The sequence below is a fragment of the Myxine glutinosa genome, chromosome 5 (genome assembly GCF_964187855.1).
Source record: "Myxine glutinosa chromosome 5, kmMyxGlut1.1, whole genome shotgun sequence".
In the NCBI taxonomy this organism is placed as follows: Eukaryota; Metazoa; Chordata; class Myxini; order Myxiniformes; family Myxinidae; genus Myxine; species Myxine glutinosa.
The window spans coordinates 39232974-39253655 of NC_136265.1; the positions used below are offsets into that span (position 1 = coordinate 39232974).

Below are 20682 nucleotides of genomic sequence, written 5' to 3' on the forward strand. Positions count from 1 at the left end.
CAAGAATGAACTCTCAAACCTGTCTCCTTCCTCCAAATCCTGGTGGCGTCTGGTCAAATCCGTTTCTGGTGTTTGTTCCCCCTCCATCCCCTCCCTTACCTCAAATGGCCACACAGTTGACATCGCACGTGACAAAGCCGAATGCCTCAACTCTGTGTTCGCCTCGAAATCCTTAGTCCCAAACCCATCTCTCTCTGTTCCCATCTTTCCCAGTCGAACCCAACTGCTCCTGGACTCTGTGTCCTTCTCTCCTGACAAGGTGGAGGAGTTTTTGTCAAACCTCGACTCTGATTCTGCAACTGGACCAGACGGCATCAGCCCACGGGTCTTAAAATCCTGCTCTGCCGCTCTATCTCACCCTCTCTCTGTTCTTTTCACCCTATCTTTTGCTCAAGGTCATCTGCCAGCATCCTGGAAATCAGCTAACATTACCGCTTTACACAAAAAAGGTGCAAAAACAGATCCTTGCAACTACAGACCAATCAGCCTGCTCCCAATTATCAGCAAAGTCATGGAATTCATCATTGCTTCGGATATGAAATCTTTCCTCTTCTCCAATGGCTTGATCTCTGATCATCAATTTGGTTTCAGACCAGGTCACTCTACTCTGGACATGCTGCTTCTGCTGTCTCAACAATGGATGGAGGTCCTCAATGCCAAACAGGAAATCAGAGCTGTCTCACTTGACATATCAAGGGCCTTTGATACGGTCTGGCACCCAGCTCTGCTCACCAAACTCTCCTCCTATGGTATCCATGGAAATCTCCATGCATGGCTTGCGGACTTCCTCTCTGGTCGTAGTCAACGTGTGGCCCTGAATGGATTTCTCTCATCTCCCCTTCCTGTTCAGGCTGGAGTTCCCCAAGGAAGTGTGCTGGGCCCTGTGCTTTTTCTGGTCTTTATCAATGATCTCTCTGACTCTCTGGAAAATCCTCTCTATCTCTTTGCTGATGACTCCACTCTCTGCCGCTCCATTCCTCTTCCCGCAGATCGGCAGTCTGCAGCCTCCTCACTCTCTGAAGACCTGGACAAAATCACAGACTGGTCAAACAAGTGGAACATGTCTTTCAATCCTGCCAAATCTCACTCTCTTACTATGTCTCTCCGAAAAGATCGACTGGACAACCCTCCCATCTACTTTCTCAACAATCCTCTCCAAGAAGTTCTGTCACTCAAGCTTTTGGGTCTCACTATCTGCCATGATCTTTCTTGGGAAAACCACATTTCCAAGCTGGCCTCCAAAGCCAGTCGCCGACTGGGCATCCTCCGTCGTGCGAAGTCCTTCCTCGGCACACCTGAGCTCCTCACCACTTACAAGGCTTTCATCCGCAGCTCAATGGAATACTGTTCTCCCCTATGGGCTGGTGCTCCTGCCTCACACCTGGCTCAGCTTCACGCTGTTGAATCCAAAGCTTTCAAAATCATTGGAATCTCCCGCGATGAAGCTATCTCTGAGGGCCTTTCACTCACTCACCGCAGGCAGGTAGGTGGTCTTTCTGTCTTCTACCGACTCCTCTCCGGCCTTGCTCCCCCAGCTCTCTCTGTGCTCTGTCCCCCAAATATTCCTACAGGTCGCACAAGATCTGCCAGCAACCCTCTGATGGTTAAACTGCCGAAATCTCGGCTCTCTGCTCACCTTCACTCTTTCATTCCTCTTTTCTCCCGCCTGTGGAACAAACTCCCACACTCCCTTCAATCCCTCTCCTCCCTCCAGGTCTTTAAAACAGCTGTTCACCACCATCTCTTATCTTCCCCCATCCATAACCTTGATCTTTTCTACCCCCACTAATTCACCCCAGATCCACCTTGTTTGAAATTCCAACTTATTTCCTGGAAATCCTGGCAGTGTCCATATGTTTATACCTCTCCCACCCCCCCCCCCCTTCACATGCCTCCCCCCCTTCACATGCCTCCCCCCCTTCACATGCCTCCCCCCCAAAGCCCTCTCCCTCCCACAGATCTCTCGATGTCTCCATGTCTCTCGGTCCCTGCTCTCAAATGTTGTGTTTGTGTCCTTCCCCCTCTCTCCCCATCTTGTCTACCGCTCCCGATGTTATTTGTTTTATGTGTCTGTTTGTCTTTCTGTGTGATTAATGTTCGCTCTTTCACGAGCCTCGATCTTGTATACAAAAAAAAAAAAAAAAAAAAAAAGTGTCACTTTTCCTATTTATTTGGATGTTCTTCTATTGGTTGTTTGGGTATATCCATGTCCTTGTTTATTGATGAGGTTACTTAGTGGGTCCAGAGCCAGACAAAATAGAAGGCGGTGGGGGGGAAGACTGTCTCCCAGGAAGATTCCATGGCGTATCTTCACATCTGGGGTATTTCAATATTTCCTTTTGAGTGCTGTAATATGAATGTGGTATTCCAGAGCTTCATTGCTTTCTCAATCAGTTTGATTATTGGGGATTGATTTTGTATATTTTCGTGCATTGTATCTTCCACGAATGTGGGACACTGTTTTTTTTTTTTGTTTTTTTTCTTCTTTGTGTACTGAATCGAGGCTCGTGAAAGAGCTAACATTTACTTCACAAACAAATCAACCAGACAAACAAAATATATAAAAAGAGGGAGCGGAAGACAAGATGGGGAGAGAAAGGGAAGCACACAAACACAACATTTGAGAGCAGGGAGATGTGTGGAAGGGAGAGGGCCTGGGGGGAGGAGGCATGGGAACGGGGGGGGGGGGGGGGAGGGAGAAGTATAAAACACATGGACACCAAGGACTTCCTGGACAGAAGTTGGTATTTCAAAAAAGTGGATTTGGGGTGAAATTAGCAGGGGTACAAAAGATCAAGGTTTTGGATGGGGGAAGATAAGAGATGGTGGTGAACAGCTGTTATAAAGACTTGGAGGGTGGAGTGGGATTGAAGAGAGTGAGGGAGTTTGTTCCAGAGGCGGGAGAAAAGAGGAATGAAGGAGTGAAGGTGAGCAGAGAGTCTTGATTTTGGCAGTTTAACCATAAGAGGGTTGCAGGCAGATCCTGTGCGACCTGTAGGAATATTTGCGGGACAGAGCCCAGAGAGAGCTGGGGAGGCAAGGCCAGAGAGGAGTCGGTAGAAGACGGAAAGACCACCAACCTGCCTGCGGTGAGCGAGTGAGAGGCCCTTGGAGTTAGCTTCATCGCGGGAGATTCCAATGATTCTGAATGCTTTGGTTTCAACAGCGTGAAGGCGAGCTAGGTGTGAGGCAGGAGCACCAGCCCAGAGGAGAGAGCAGTTTTTTTGGTTTGTTTGTTTAAAGTCTTATGATTATGTTAGTCTGATCACATGCTGCCCTGTCTTCTAGCAACCATTGAAATTGGTTTAAAATACCTTTTGTCAGTGTTGTATACTGTTTATTCTACCAGGTGAGCACCAGGGGTATTGCCCCTATGTTTCATTTTCAGGGGAAGTTGACACATTGTGCTTTTGTTTCCCCAATTCACAGTAAAATCCCTTTGGGTTCTTTTCAAACATGTGGTTTTGTTTTCTCCTGTTGTTTCCTTCTTCATAGTTTTTATTTTTATTTTCCTTGCTATCATTTATATTTTCAGTTTGTTTTCAGCACCCAAGCACTCGAGGTCTTTGTCTGCGATTATTATTTTTTAATTTTTTGGATTCCCTTTTTAGTTTTTGGTGTCTGTTTCTTTTCCTGAACTGTTGTATTTGTCCTACTTCTTTCCACAGTTGCTCTCTTTGTGTCTCTAATCTGTCTCCATTGTGGAATTTGGTTTCTATTTGTAGGGCCTGTTTTTTTCTTTTGGTGTTGTTTGTCCGTTACTTTTTCTTGAATAAGTCGTGCCGCTGCGAAACAGACGACATTGATTTCCTTCAAGGTGGACTATTTTGAAATCATTTTTCTAGTTGAATGGTTGGTTTGCCTCACTAAGATTTTTGTCCATTTATTATTTTCTTTGCAATAAAGTGTTGGTCTTTCTCTGAGTTTTATCAATTTCATCTCTTATATTTTGTTGGCTAACTCTTCATCCAGTCTATGCTGCTCTTCATCATCTTCACCATCCTCCTCTACCTCATTCTGCTGTTCTCCCTTGTCTTTCTGCCCATCACCATCTGCCTTTTCCATTCTTTTCGCTTCGTTTGTGCCTGAGTCACCTGGTCTATGTTTCTGAACTGGTCTAGCCCCTCTTTCAGGGGGATACCGTCATTCTTTCCTCTTGTCACACTCTTTCTTCATCGCGTTTGGACTGGCTCTATGTCGGGATTTGGTCCTCCATCTCGTTGCATAGCCAAAACTTTATCTCGTGCCATCTCAGCCAAATTCCTGCCATCTCTGTCTTCGCCTTCAAGCGAGCAGTTAGCTTCCCTCACCCTAATCTCTCGCCATTTGTTGCCTTGCCCTAGATGTAATCCCTTCTATTCTATCTTTATCTAGATATATTTTAATTGTTGAAAAGACCTTCTCAAATTTATCAAGGGGGGCTGTCTCTGCCCTAGTGACCAGTTTCGTTTTTTTAAGCTGGTTCCTGAACCGTTCACCCTTACCTTTACTCCCCCATGCCTCATGTATGGAATGCATCTTGCATTGGGGGATTATGTCATTCTTCTCAACACTCCAGGTTTCCATTTGTAGTTTTCTCCTCTGGATTATTGTCCTTGATAGTGGTGAGACAGTTAGCACCTTCTCAGCTTCTTGCTTTGGTGCATAATTATGTCTCTTTGCAAGGTAATGTTTTTCCTCGCTTGAGAAGGTGCAGTCATTATTTTTTACAGCATGCTTTCCTGCTGCTCAGATGTCCGCACAGGTGTGGGTTTGTGTGGGTGTGTGCACATCTATCTATAATTCCAGAAATCTCTGTGTGTATGTTTGTATGTTTGTATGTTTGTATGTTTGTCTGTGACCGCTGTTTCTCGACAACCACGGGTCCGATATACTTTAAACTTGCCAGGTATATTGCTGGGGACCCGAGGATGTGCCTTTTCAAGGTTTCATATTAATCGGACAAGTAGTTACCGAGCTATGTCCAAAAAACGATTCAACCAATCAGAGAGCAGCGAGCTATCACGTGTGCCGAACGTGGCGAACAGACTCTGCCTCGGACGGCACATTTGAGAGCGTATTCATTTATTTCACGTTGGAAAACTATGTTGCCGTTAAACTATGTTTTAAAACTAATTAAAACTACTATCTATAATTCCACGGGTCCGATAAAAAACACCGTACTCGCAAGCCGTTCGCTTTGGACCAAACCATTTCATGTAAATAGAGGGGGGGGATTGTCACCGTACTCGCAAGCCGTTCGCTTTGGACCAAACCATTTCATGTAAATAGAGGGGGGGGATATAATTTTAGATATATATATAGTACGGGCATGCCCTAGTATTGATGATGTCACTAAACACCTTCCATTCCATATCCGTACTGCATTGTGAGATGCTGTTTCCGTGTTTTGAGATGGTCGTATTACAAAGTATTTTAATTATTTTCAAGAAACAGAAGTTTTCGACATTCGTCAATAGTTCTGTGATAGTGAACACCCATTTTAACAAAGAAAATCAAAATTGGAATTAAATGTGAAATAAAAGAATGAATGAAAGAGATCCACCATCATGTGGAAAAGATCCACATGCATTAGAGCTCTTAAGATATTGTGTTTTTGATCAAATTTAATAAAACTGATCTCATTGTAATTTGGGTTGCCGACCCGGCACTAGGCCTTCATGCCGGCCCGTGAATAAAAGATCACCTGGGGGCAAGAAAACCAAAGTATTTTTCCTCAGTGTGTGCCCAATTTGATTGAGGTGTGCATTGTCCAAAAATGAATTGACACTGATACCATGTATCCGTCTGTCTGTCATTGGTGTCATGTCCCTCTGCACGTTACCAATCAAATGTGATTCCTTGCCAAAATGGTAAAGTGAAAATATTGCCCCCTCCTAGATTAATCCAGCTCTATCCAAGCAAGTAAAAGTTTCAGAACAAAGTGCACATCAAGTTGAGATTGCGAGAGTTTGATTTAGTTGTGTTAAAAGATCGAACTGATGGACGAGATTGGTGCGCAGATGAGCTTGATGGGGAGATTGGTGAAACTCCTGGTGAGATTGGCTGGACATTTGGTGCGGATGGGGGAAGAGAGAATGGCAAAGAGAGTGGATTGGTTGAGGGAGCAAGGTAGGAGGAAAAGTTGAGATGGGAGGATTGTGTGACGAGAGATATCAGTAATGTGGGGGTGGTTGGTGGGTGCAGAGAGTTGGATGAGAACAGAACGGAGTGGAGGAGTATCGTGGTCAAGGCAGGGCAGGCGCTTGGTGCCATTGACCTCACCCCTTATAAAGGGAAGAGCAGGAGAACAACAAAAAGTGCATCTTTATGGATGTGTGACCTGCAAGTTTCAGCCAATGGATGCATGATGCCACAATTTTTACAGCTTAGCATGTAGGGCAATGCCGTCTGGAACAGCATTCGTTTGTCCGTCCGGTGTATGTATGTATGTATGTATGTATGTATGTATGTATGTATGTATGTATGTATGTATATATGTCTGTTCCTTCCACTGACATTTTGCGAATTTATTCCCTTTAAAATGCCTCTTCTCCACACCAGTTTGACCGATTCATTCAAAAGTTTCACCATAGGAGCACCTCCTCTTGTGGAATGTTCTCATGCTAATTATGACGTCATATGCCACGTGGTATGGGCAACATCTTGGAAAACCGAATTTTTTTTAGCCCCTCTATATCTCCGAAACAGCTCCATGGAAACTAGAGCAATACGACTGTGCCACCAATATGCCTCCACATGTCACGGGTAGATGCCATCGTTCACTGTCCTAAAAATAAATAAGTTTGATTTAAAACCCTTCAGCTGTTTTCAAGTATTACATTTTCACCAGCCATGACATGTTTCACATCGATTGGTGAAGCGGTTTCAGAGAAGGGATATTTTTTAAATATCGGCTTTCAAGCTAATATGGCTGCCAAACCATGTGACATATGACCTTAAAAAATGTACACTCTGCATATGTATGGGTAGGGGATTACATTTGTGAAGTTTCGTGTTGATCGGATAAGGTTCGTTTTTCTATCCAAGATGGCTGCCACACCACATGATGTACGACATCATCATTTTCAAACTACATGCATCAATGGTGTTAGATGAAATTCGTTACATTTTGCATCGATATGTTAAATGGTTTCAGAGATATAAGTATTTAATATTTTCCTTCAATCCAATATGGCTGGTACACCATGCGACCAATAATGTTTTCGTGATCAACTTTTAACCACCATGCCTAGTCAATGACACATGTAAAGTTTCGAGTCAATCGATTTGATGGTTTGGGAAAAGATGGTTTTTTGGGGGGTTTTAGGTTAAATCCAATATGGATGCCAAACCATTTGACCTATGATGTCATAAATATAATACAGTATTTCAATACAAATGAGTCGTAGATCATGTGCATTCAATTTCAAAATTTTAGGATAAGGAATTCGATTAAAACATTTTTGGCTGGTATACCACTTCAACTACGATGTCATAATTATCATGCTTTTGTTCCCCATTGGGAGTACTTGACAATGTGCCAAGTTTCAAATTTTTCCATTCAGCAGTTTCCGCAAAATAATTTTTTAATTATTTGCGTTTAATCCAAGATTGCTGCCATACCACGTGACCTATGACGTCTCAATTAACATTAAAAAACATTCTGCATGGGGTGTCACTCCTACCCTGAAAGTTTTGTCTCAATCGGACATGTGGTTGCTCAAAAAAACGAGGTTTAGCCCGTACGGACGGAAGGACAGACAGACAACCCGAAAACATAAAGCCCCCGGCCACCTTCGGGGGCGGAGGCATAAAAATTGAGACGTGGCTCATTGTAAAGTACTCTCCATGGGGAATAACATATGTTAATGATGACGTCATAGGTGCCTTCATGATGACGTCATAAATCGACAAGTAAAACGCTTGATCCGATCCGTATGAAATTTCTCCAATCCGATCCGGTCTTGTTGAAAATGACATGAAATCGAAGTTTTAATTTCTTGAAGGACTGCAGTCATGATGTAATCACATGTGTGCAGTAACAATTAAACCCAACACCTCATAATCCCTGATTAGCACTGCAATCATAATATGCTCCATTTTATAGTAATATGATAGATATTGTGCAATGGCCACTCCAATGGGCGATTTGAACTGCTTTTATTTTTTACGACAACTATGCCGGACAATTGTTCGGCTTCAGCGCATCAGCGGTGACTGTATCGTCCTCGCTGATATCCCGAATAACTTTCCGCCCCTGCAGACTGAAGATCTCCTGTGGAGGAAGACCAGTGGGCTCGGCCACCTTCACCGTGAGCATGTCCTGGGTGAGGGTTGCTCCTGCCTTGATGGCCACCCGAGCCACGACCGATTTCCCCAGCTGAAAAGGACGGTGGAAAAGATTCGCTAAACATAATGAAGATGTCAGGTGATATTCCACTTCATGATTGGTGATTTTTGCGTGATCACTTCATGCATGCCCTTCCTCAGATTCACCGAGGGCATTTTATAGAGTGAACCACAAAGTGTTGAATCGTGCCCTCTGTAGGCCACGACCGGATTTGAGATGGATGTAGACGTTCCGGGCAAAAGTGCCAATTTTTTTTCCCACATGTTACCCGGTACCTTAGCTTTCCATTTTTGATAGGAACCACCTCCTCCGAATACATTATGGCGGCCATCTTGGATTTTCAAGATGGCCGCCATGTAAAAACGTATATCTACCAATATCTTAGCTTCTAAGCCACTTAGGATCACAATCTTGGTGTCTAAACATACATTTTCTGGGTCAAGGAATACAACTATATCATTTAGAAAAGCAACAGACGATTTTTATTAACACAAAAAAGAAAATGAACATAAAACTTGAACAAAAAATATAATGGAATACTGTTAATGTACCATAGTCACTGAAAATACTGCAAAAAAAAAAAATGTATTCGGGAGTGGTTCCCACAAAAAATGGAAGGATAAAGCTATGGGTAGCATGTGGGGAAAATTTAGCGCTTTTGTCCAGAATGTCCACATCCATTTGCTAAGCTGCCCGAATACAATGCCAATCCTGTGTCATTGGACCACTCTGAGCGAAGGCATTACTGACCTTTGCAGCGCAAGATTGCTCACAGGGAAGTCTCCATTTCTCAGGGGAGCCGAAAGCAAGCTCCACGGAGCGCACGGAGTGCACTAGCTCGGCCAATTCGTTTGGTTCCAACGAGGCGGCGTGGTCGTTCCCTTTCCATGTCTTGTCCAGCGTCACGTGACGCTCCAGAACCTGCGAATTCCCACGACTATCAGCACGTTTGCTCGCTACGTTGGGTAGGTACTGCAGCATGTTTCTTGCTGTAAATTAGGCCTAAACAAGTATACGTGACCCACTTACAAATCATAAATCGTTTTGTCAAAAACATGCATTAGGCATCATTCAATCAGATCATAGAGATCATTTCTAGTTAATCACAATATCTCTGCAATTTCACAATAAAGTAGATCACAGGTAATCTATACTACAAGAGTCGGTGTCTGCATGTGTGTGTCTGTCCTGTCGCCAGTTTTCTCAGAGATGGCCAAACGGATCCTCGTCAAACTTTCAGAAGTTCATCAGTAAGTGCCTTGGAGGGTTTTGGAAAAAAAGAAGTTTAAAAAAAGTTTTTTGGGGGATTTAAAAAAATCGTTCTATGGTGCCTCAGCCTTTGCAGCTAGCACGTGAAAAGTAATTTATTTATCCCCGATTAGTGACTGAGTGTGTGTGTCTAATATTAAATATAATTTTTCCTTGGTGGTTGTCGGAAGTGCTTAAAGCCCCAGTCACACCGGGCCTGCGACCAGGTTACGACCTAGCTGCGACCGAAAATTTTGTGAATCGTGGGCAAATCGTAGAAAGAGCGCGCAACTGGTCACAGAGGTCGTGGGTGATCGCCAAAGCAAAATCAGTCGCAGCAAGGTCGATGGTCATGTTCAAAACTTCTGACCTGCGATTCCAAATCGTAAGAGGTCGCAGACAGGTCTTACATGGTCGTACCACCAGTCGCGCATGGACGCACCACCAGTCGTGCATGATCGCGGGTCAAGTAGTCGCACGATTGGTCATGCTACTGGTCCTGCCACCATCATCGCACCATCGCAGGTCGCCACGATTGATTGTCTGAGCGGTCGCAAGTCGCCACGATTGACCCGTACCATTGGTCGCTGATCGCCACCACTATTCGCACGATTACCTATGATTGATCTTGCGATCGATCTTCTCCAATCGTTGGTGATCGCACAACCACGCGTACCACCAATCGTACGATGACCCCTAAGACCAATCGCTGTTTGCGATCGCAAATGGAGAGCGTAGCAAACATTGACGATTAGTCGTACCTCGGCCAGATTGCCATCAATCGCACGATCCAGAAATCGTACGATCCAGTGTGACTGAGGCCTTAAGCACCCACAGAAAAAAAAGAAATAGGAAAAAAACCAAATTTATTTCTTCAAAAGATTGTCAGGGAATTTACTGGGGGACTCACAGGACTCCAATGACCGGAAACAGGTTTACAAAAGATCAAGACTTTATTAACTACTAGTTCACTTGTTTCAATATAATAAGGAACTACAATACCATAACGAATTTAGTAATTCAAGTCGTTGGTTCTTCCTCATTGGCCGGTGCTCTCCTGGCGCTGCTTTCCCGTTGCATACTCGTTCGTCCGTCCGGCAGATGTTCTCGTGGCAAGTCCTCGTTCATTCCATCGTTCCGTCGGGCAGGGCTTCTCAGGACAAGTCTCTTTACTCAACGTTTGCTCTCGTTATATCGCCAAGCTGGACTTAATCTCCTCTCCGCTAATGTCCCGAGGTCATGCATCGCACCGAGTCCTGGCATCATCTCGCTCCCCTCCTGCTGTGTAAATGGAAATCACAGCAGGGGGGGGGGGGGTGCTCTAGCCTGGGGCCTTGACCAGGTGTTTCAAGAGATTACATTGTTCATACACATAAAATGTATCTGCTTTGTTACCAGGTTAATTAATAGGTTACCAGGGCCAATCAATATGTTACACTGAGTTACACTTCCACAATTCCCTCATCTTTTTGTTTTTGTTTATATTAACCATTAATCTAAACATCAATATAAGTAAACAATCAATCACTACTAGTAAACATCATTACAAGTACAAGTAAATAATCAATCACTTTGGTAATCAAATTCCCTTAGGCATACACCGTCATCCTGTAAGAATCACAAAACATTTCGTTGGTCATTGACTCCTTCCATATTGTTCAATCTATTGCATTTGCATCACAAATATATTTTCAAAACAACACTTCACCATCACCAAGATACAACAATTTCACTTCATTTTCAAGTTTTGTAAAGCATCTGCACCATCTGGCAAAAACGTTTGCCTCCACACAAATGTTGACTTTGTTTGAAAGGAAGGGCTGATCACTTGTGTTTGAATCCAGGTATGAAACATTTTCTCCTAATGTCTTCATAGCTCCTGCACTACTTCGTGTAGGATTTCGCTGTTGTGGTAACATTGCGGAGTCATAGACTGACCCTGCTCTCCTTGTAGCATTCTTGCCACTTTTTGCTGTAAACCATAGTAATTCCTGAACAAGGCCTTCACCCAGTTGTAGTCGACTTGCCTCCTCCCTTATTGTGAGTGGGCAGCAAGTATTGGTGTGACATTGATTGGCCAGCAAGATGTGGAACAGGGATGCCGGATGCATCCACAATGATGTTGGGACCATGGTGTTCAGGTCATTCATGGTCCTTACCAGGAGCAATCCAGCAGAATCGTGCACAGCTGTTGTGACAAGGGCACAGCCGTTTTTTGCAGCTCCATGCTGGTTCCCCGGACGTTGGTGAAGTAATAACATATGTCCCCGCATTTCACAGAGGTTGCAGGTAAAATGTCGTTGTCCTGCAACTTCTGATGTGGTGAATGTTCGAAGTCTTCGAACAAGAGTAAGTGATCGCCTTTCTTTCATATGTTGCAGTGTGATCCAGGCAAATGGTCACATAAATTTCCTTGGTGAAGGTAAGCATTCATCTCCAAGTTACACGGGAGAATGTCTTCATCATTCTTTGAGAAAGAGGGTGTATGCCACGATTAACTTCATTTTTTTTTTAGCCACAAATTTTCTTTCTCGAACTTCTTCCCAATTCCGTTAGCAATCCCTCCAAAATGTGATCTCGTCTTATCTTTATGCTCAGTCATATCTGAATCTGCTTTCCGCACACACTGAATCAGATAGGGTACATCTTACCATGAAATCAGCATAATCATGTATATCTTCCGACAGTTTCACATTCAACAATTTGTTGTTTTTCCTTAACTCAAAAAGTTATATTCATTTATATGCGTCACACAAATAATATTCAATCAGGTATGTATTTTATTACTAAACTAAGAATAGCATTGTATATGATTACAATCACAAACGGGAATACCTAATTCCCAACAACAATTTTCCCAAACCAACAAATTAAGCATAATGTATTATTACCATAATTCCTCTCCACTTTTTCTTTTCCCTCTTTTTCCTAACAGTGTGTCACTCGTGGTGATATGAGTTCATTGATATTGTAATTGACACAACTCATAACATTGTCGTTATGCCATTATCTTAATTCTACTGTATTCATTTGCAACATCACTTGATTTAGTCTTTTAATCTCAGTATTTATGTCGCCATAAAAGTCTTCCTTTTCTGGTTCCACATTTCTTTCCTCATTTGTCACTTCATGCGTTATCATCGTGTTGTTGGTTACCTTATTCAAACACACCGTCACTAAGGCTTTCAAGCAAGCCACCACTAAAACAATTGCCAATATAACTACTAAACCAACAAACAAATATTGGAGTATCTTAGCTACCACCCCTCCAAATGTGTTTCCCAACCATGCAAAGGCACCCCCTTTTATATAATCGTGGTATCTTGCTCCCTCTTGTCTGATTGTATCGGCTATGTTATAAATTTCTTCTGACTCATCAGGTATGTACGTACAGCAATCTGTACCGATGACTGCACATGTACCTCCTTTTTCTGCTAACAGCATATCTAATGCCATACGATTTTGTAATGCCATCGTTCTTGTTGCTGCCAGCTCTCTTGTAAGTTTTTCCAATCCACTAGCTGTTTTATTTGCCAACTTCTCCATAGCCAATGCCATGTGCCTGAGTTCTCGCCCTGCCTTCCAGGTTCCATAAAATGGAAATATTACCATTCCAATCCATTCCCCCATGCTAATAGTTCTTCTCTGCCTAGAATGCAGGATATGCGTTGGTGACTTTGTTAACAGGCGCATGTGTGGAAGCACAAACCCCAGAAAACATGTTCCGAACCATCCCGAGGGAAGATACGGATATGCCTTGTGTCCACATATAAAATACGTATTATTATATGTCCATGTGTTGTCCATTCCCCACATACCTTCCCAATATAAAGCTAAACCCTTCATGCCATTTGGTCCTAGTGGGACAGGTGTTCTCATCCAGCCTTCTTCGTGACCATAATTGTGGCATTTAGAGGTTCCCATAGACCTGTTATGCGTAGGCGTTTGGGGTCTGGTGATACATATTAATCCTGTTATTTGCTGCTGGACGGTCATGTAAGAGGGCATTTTGTTCTTATCATATGTAGGTCTATAACTGTCCTCAAATTGGTTACAATTATATCCCCCTTTCTTCCATCCCTCTTCCCCGGACAGTTGGCCGTTAAAATCTGATGCTATCAGGGTGTGAGGGAAGCGGCTACATAATTCCGCCCAACCAAAAGGAACTGCCTCCAATGGTACTCCGATCTCACTAGAATGCGGCATTTGTGTACATATCCAACAATTACTTTCATTTGCTATAGCAGCCCTTGTATGGGCTAAATGTAAAAAAGTATTAATCCCGTGTAATCCATCGGATTCTAAAGGTGTGTCTTTATCCTTCATCAAACTTCTCTTCTGCTTTTGTCGTTCCGCATGATCATGTATCTGTGTATCATTTGCTGGTGTTGCGTTTTGTTCCCTCATTACCCCAAAATAATCCATACAACACAGAGTCCCCACTACTAGAGAACCCATTCCTAGGATAAATATCACCATTTTCAAGGAGTATCTGAAGTAGAAGTCTCTGGTTTCCCTTGATTGGTCGGCTTGTCTTGATACGGTGTTTCCCTTTGTCCCACCTGTATCCATCTGTAAAACATGTGAGCTACCCCTTGTATATGTCCGTACCTATAACATAATTACATGGCAATAAAATTCAACATCGTAACTAACAAACTTCCTAACAGGTTAATGAAAGAAAATCCCTAAAAATTCCTTATTATTTAACATAAGTCTGATTATTTGCCTTTTCCTGATTCCCTTATATCCCGGGGTCCACCTAACTCCCTTGATCATGAGTGTAATTGTGCTACATTATCACTGATGCTGTACTAATATCAGTAGGTAATTGTATGTCATGTAGGCAAATAAATGTCACTAACTCAAGTAGGACTACTATATGATGAAATAATCAATCACTACAAGGGGCGTTAAAATGTAATTCAAATGAATGTAAATCACGAGTATCATTTATCCGCCACTGAATGTTCTGCTGGGCTGCTAGGTGCAGCCTCGTTTTCTGTGGGGCCATCCACTTTAGCACCATGTGCTCGCTTGCAATGAGAGGCATGAATCCAACTTGGTCTGCCTTGGCATTTTACTGCAGTATGCGTTGTCAACAGCACCTGATGTGGTCCTGACCATCGTGGTGTCAACGCAGTTTTTCGTTTGAAAATTTTGATGTACACATAATCTCCAGGTTGAAAAGAATGACACTCATTCTCTGCAGGTTCTGGTAAAGCTTCCTTCACCTGGGAATGAAACATCTTCACGATTTTGGTCAATTCAATACAGAAAGAGTACATCAAATCATCCATCTGGTGAATATCCATCTCCTTTATCATCAGGGGAGGTGAATGAGGTACCCGCATTGGTCTCCCCATCAAGATTTCATGCGGGGATAATCCCGTTCTCCTATTGGGAGTAGCCCTCATTGCGAGGAGTGCAAGTGGAATGGCATCTGGCCATTTCAAGTTAGTGTCCGCACAGATTTTGGCCAGCTTGTTCTTTATTACTCCGTTGTGTCGTTCCACTGCTCCCGCCGATTGGGGGTGATAAGGACAGTGAAGATGAAGGTTTATCTGCATTGTCTTACCCAATTCCTTAATAACATCTGCTGTGAAATGCGTACCCTGATCAGAAGAAATCCTGCAAGGAACTCCAAAGCGACATATGAAGTCCTTCAACAGAATCTTCACCACTGTTTTGGCATCTGCATGTCGACAAGGGTAAGCTTCTACCCATTTTGTAAACATGTCTATAATCACTAAGACAAACTGAAATCCAGCACACTTTTCCATTTGGATAAAATCCATCTGTAAATGTACAAACGGACCTGTCGGTGCGGGATGAGCTCCTGGTGTAGTCTTTTCACCTTTGCCTGGATTATACGTCTGACAAACCTGACATGTAGCACAACATTGCTCTGCCACACGTGTAAACCCAGGTGCATACCATTGTTTTAACACTGATGCACACATTCCTCCTTTACCTGTATGACTCACTCCATGAGCCAGACGAGCAATCCATGGCAACAATTGGCGAGGGGCGACAACACGTCCATCAGGAGTAGTCCATAATTTAGATTCTTTGTCAAATGTGCATCCAGTCTGTACCCACACCTCTTTTTCCCGGTCTTCCACCACTTCTTGCATAGCGCTGATGTCTTGCAGCGTCGGGGTATTTTCAGGAACCCTTACAGGTCCCTGTATGATCACCGGGTCTTGTTCCAAATGTGCCGCAAGCTTCGCTGCTTCATCCGCCCTTGCATTTCCCTGTGAGACCTCATCTCTTCCTTGTGTATGGGCCTCACATTTTACCACTGCAATGGCCGATGGTAGAAGGATTGCTTCCAAGAGGCTAGCAATCAACCTCCCGTTTTTTATTTGGCTTCCCGAAGATGTCAAAAATCCTCTCTGTTTCCAGAGAGCACCATAATCATGAACGACCCCATGCGCGTACCTGGAGTCTGTATAAATGGTTACTCTCTGGCTTTCTGCTAAATGACAGGCTCTAGTTAATGCATACAGTTCTGCCTGTTGAGCCGAGTAAGTGTTTGGTAATTTCCCACTCTCCCATGTCTCAGCATCTGTGCATACTGCATATCCTGTCAGTAGTGTACCGTCCAATGCTCTTGATGATGATCCGTCAACATACAGTACCAGATCTGCGTCTGGGATGGGAATGTCCTTCAAGTCAATGCGAGGCACTAGTGCATGTGCCAATACCTCTGCACAATCATGGGGCTCACCATCTTCCTCTGTTGGCAACATAGATGCTGGGTTCAGCGTTGGGCAACGCTGAATGGTGAGGTTTGACGGTGCCAACAATCCTAGTTCATACGTTGTAGCCTTTGATGCTGAAAGGTGCTGTGTTCCTGCCTTCAGCAAAACCGTCGCCAAGGCATGCTCAACAAGGAGAATTAAGGGGCACCCCAGGACTATTGTAGCTGTGGCTTCTACTGCATACGATGCTGCTGCCACTGCTCGCAAGCACTGTGGAAACCCTCGTGCTACTGGGTCCAATCGAGTGCTGTGATACGCTATAGGGCGCAGTTTTCCCCCATGTTTTTGCGCCAACACCGATTGGGCAAATCCTCCTTTCTCATGTGAGTAGAGAAAGAAATTTTTCTCATAATCCGGCAGTCCTAAAGCAGGAGCTGATGCTAAGGTATCTTTCAATGTCGTAAAAGCTCGTTCAGCCTCCGGGGTCCATTTCAAAGGAATTGGACTGTTTGGTAAGCTGATGTCCAGCAGAGGGCGAGTCAGTGATGCATAATCAGCAATCCACTGATGGCAAAACCCTGTTGTCCCCAGGAAAGATTTCATCTGCTTGACAGTTGTAGGTTTTGGGAGTGCCCTGATCGCCTTTACACGTTCAGGGCAAAGTCGTCTCGTATCTCCTTTCAGAATATGTCCTAAGTATTTCACCTCTTCCTTACAGAATTGCAACTTATCTCTTGAGGCCTTGTGGCCTTTGTCTGCTAATGCTGTCAGTAGCACAACAGTGTCCTGTTTACATGCTTCCTTTGAAGTCGAGCATATGAGAAGGTCGTCAACATATTGTACCATCACTGAGCCTCCAGGAAACTCAATGTCGCTGAGGTCTTCATGTAGAGCACGTGAAAACAAAGTTGGGCTCTCTGTGTACCCTTGTGGTAGAACAGTCCAAGTGAATTGTGAGCCTTCGTACGTGAACGCGAACAAATAACGCGAATCCTCATGAATGGGTACACTAAAGAACGCCGAACATAAGTCCACCACGGAGTAGAACTTTGTATTGCTTGGAATACTTGACAGTACAGTGATGGGATTAGGGACCACCGGATAGGCTGGGATGACACAATCATTAATTGCTCGAAGATCCTGTACAAATCTCCAGGTAGTCTTGCCTGGCTTCTTCACAGGTAAAATAGGAGTGTTGCACATGCTCACGGTGCGAACTATAACTCCCTGATCCGCCAATGATCGAATCACTGGTGCAATACCAGCTTTTGCCTCTGGTCTCAATGGATATTGGCGCTTTCTAGGCAGTGGCTTAGAATCATCTACTGTGATCCTTACCGGTGCCACACTCTTGATTCGTCCCACATCATTCGGATGCGTTGTCCACAAGCATGTTGGTATTTGATCGAGTGGGTCCGGATCCCCATTGGTGTCGGAGCTGAGTAGGTATAGCCCAACATTTTTAGTGTTAATTGGTTCATCAATCATGATGAAGGTTGAAGAAAGCGCCTGCTCTACAAGCTGCCAGCAAAATCCTTCTCCATCTAAGTCATAAAGTGGGGCTTGTTGAATTTCTCCCATGTGTCTCATGTTTTTGCAATCTTTCAAAGTTGCAATCATTGTTCCAACATCTTTTGCTTCATATCCTTGTGCCACCGCTAAGGTGACGTGTGGGGTTGTTGTTTCTGGTTGATTCCACAGGAGTTGTTGATCTGGCGTCAAAGACACTGACATGCCAATTCCCTGTTCTCCTACCCACAGTGATGTTATATGTACATCATACCTTGTGTCCAGGTATCTAGAAACGTTCTCTGCATAGGACACCTCCTTCCCTATAGGGTCATGACATGTCGTACAGTGAAGATCAGTCTGCCATTTCAGAGAATCCATCAAGTGGCTGTCTACCCACTCCTGTACTTTGGGCATTGCAACCTTCAATGTCATAAAACTATGGTACAAAAGTTCTGCCTTTTGTGTATCATTGATTTCCCATCGATGTGTTCTTGGTTCTATTGCGCTTTGTAGCATATCAATGACGAAGTCGTGGGAATGTTCTGGCATTTCTAGGTACACTCCGTTTTTCTTACATATGACAGTACAGTTCAATTTGCACAATAAATCTCTTCCCATCAAATTTACTGGAACGCCCGATGCCACAAGAAAGGCATGTTGTGCAGTCAATGGGCCAAGTTGGACACGCAATTCCTTTGTGACAGGCGTATGTATGGGAACCCCTGATACTCCTACCACCGTCGTATAGTGTTTTGACAATGGTATATTGGGAAAATCTGCTCGACGCAACGTGGAACGAGTGGCTCCCGTATCAACTAGGAAAGGAGCCTTGCGTCCGCCTATTGTCAAACTAACATTTGGTTCCTGTGCAGCCGACCTTGAAATTAACGGAAGTGCTGCCACTTGGTCATTCTGGTCTAGTCAGAAGGGCGTTTCAGACCATCTATTCTGCTGAGGTCCTCCCTTAATTGGGGCGTTCTTCAATGGAGCCCTATATGTTGGCTGAGGTGGTGGTAGTTGGTAGTGTCCCTGTCCTTGGTTTCTTTGTCCTTGGTTTCTTTGTCCTTGGTTTCTTTGTCCTTGGTTTCCCTGTCGAAATTGTCTTCTGCTCAGATATGGGCATCTCCTTATCCAGTGTCCCATCTCTCCACAGTTGAAGCACCGGCTTCTGTCGTTACCTGCTCTGTCCACTTGTTGACTTGTCTCTCTGGGCTGCATGTCTGGGTCTTTGGGTTGCCATTCTGACCTCTGGTTATCTCCTGATTCATAGTTGTTGTCTGTTGCATTGTTACGTTGTTGCATAGAAAACCTATTGCGTTGGTTCGTAATCATCAGGGCTTGTGTCTGTAGTTGCATCAATTTTTCGGCATTTATAGCACTGTTCCTGGCCTGAATTCGCTGATGATGCAAAGCATAATTCAATATTTCTTGCATCGGCTTGCCTTCCCAAGCAATACACTGTCTTTCCACTTCACTCTTCAATTTCGGCAACAGACCATTAATAAAAAGGGGTTTTAGGGCATTGTCGATTTGTGCCCGGTCTATTCCCGAATATAGTCGAAAAACATCTCGCAATCTGTCTAAATAATCACTAGCATCCTCTCCTGTTTTCTGTTTGCACGTAACCACTTTATTCCAATCAGTCACGGGCGGCAATTTTTGTATGGCCTCTATTAATTTATTTATCTGTGTCATTTTAGCCTCCGTGGGTATGTCTAATTCTCCATTTACTGCATGTACCCAGTTTGCCTCACTCATTAATGTCTTCAAAGTGGTGGTATTTGGAATTACCCACTTTAAGAGTATTTCCATGTCTCTTATAGTCGGCAATTGCGTTTCCACAATCAATCGTAGCTCTTCTGCGAATTGAAGTGGATCTGTTTTGATTGATGGCATATCGCTCTGTAATGCCTTCAATTGGTGTATTTGCCAAGGTCTATACATCAAATCTGGGCGTTCCTCATTTGCCCCTGGAAATTGCCGTTGCGGGAAATTCATAACGCCACATTGTTCGAAACCTTCCTGTGGGAGAGTCAAGTTTTGAATGTTCATTGGCAAATCATATTGATCGTTGGATAGATTGGCATTCATCACAGGGCCCTTACTCCTTGTATGGTGCAATGGGGAGTATGTTGAAGTTGTTGCAGCTGGTTGTATCGCTTGCCCACTTTGAGTCGGTTCCTGTCCTCCAGTTGCACCCTCTGGGGTAGTCACCTCAACTGGGGCACTGCTTTCACCTGTCTTCTGTCGGCTAGAGCCAATCGTTTCACTCTGTACTGGCCCTTCGGCAGGTAGAGGTACGGGTGCCTGTACTTCCTGTGGCTGATATACAATATGTCGCCGATAGGGTGGAGGAGTTTCCTCTTCTAGTTCATTTATCTCATATGACCTTGCGTCTGGGTACAATCTGGACTGGGATCGCTTTCCATTGCTAACTTCAAGAGGCATTTGAGTGGATACCTTTTCCAACCTATGTTGTATCTGCTTCATTTCTTTCTTCACACCCCCCATTTTCGTTTTGGTCTCCCTGTCTCTAGACTCGATGTCCCAGTAATAAAATGGTTTCCAATCCACCTTCAACTTCTGTCTGTCTCTTGCTTCTAATTCTTCTCTGAGTGTTTCCAATGTGTTCCTGTCAAACGTGCCATCCTTGGGGAATTCCTTCTTTCTCCCTTTTGTCCATTCATGCCAAGATTCCAAATCTTTAAGTGAATGTGGACCATATTGCTGATACATGTGGTTGACGCAAGCGCCTCTTTGGGACAAGTCTAGCTGACCTTGTTTACCCTTGCAGACTCCATTTCCCATTTTGCCTGTATGTGAATAACACTCAATATTCACTCAATGTACCAGGTAGATTACTAGGATCTGCGCTTTGGAATG

At 43.9% G+C, this 20682-nt stretch overlaps 2 protein-coding genes across 2 annotated transcripts in view; one reads left to right on the plus strand and one right to left on the minus strand.

The window, feature by feature from the left end:
* The window catches only part of LOC137427663 (N-acetylneuraminate-9-phosphate synthase-like), a 247858-nt gene that overhangs the window by 22812 nt on the left and 204364 nt on the right, over window positions 1–20682 (plus strand). The window lies entirely within an intron of this gene.
* LOC137427662 (N-acetylneuraminate-9-phosphate synthase-like) overlaps window positions 8126–20682 on the minus strand; it is a 444861-nt gene continuing 432304 nt past the window's right edge. The window contains exons 7-8 of the mRNA XM_068117294.2: window positions 9083–9253; window positions 8126–8362 (exon numbers count right to left, since the gene is read on the minus strand). Of these exons, the coding sequence (XP_067973395.2) occupies window positions 8159–8362; window positions 9083–9253 (375 nt within the window). The 3' untranslated portion in view covers window positions 8126–8158. The remainder of the gene's footprint in view (window positions 8363–9082; window positions 9254–20682) is intronic.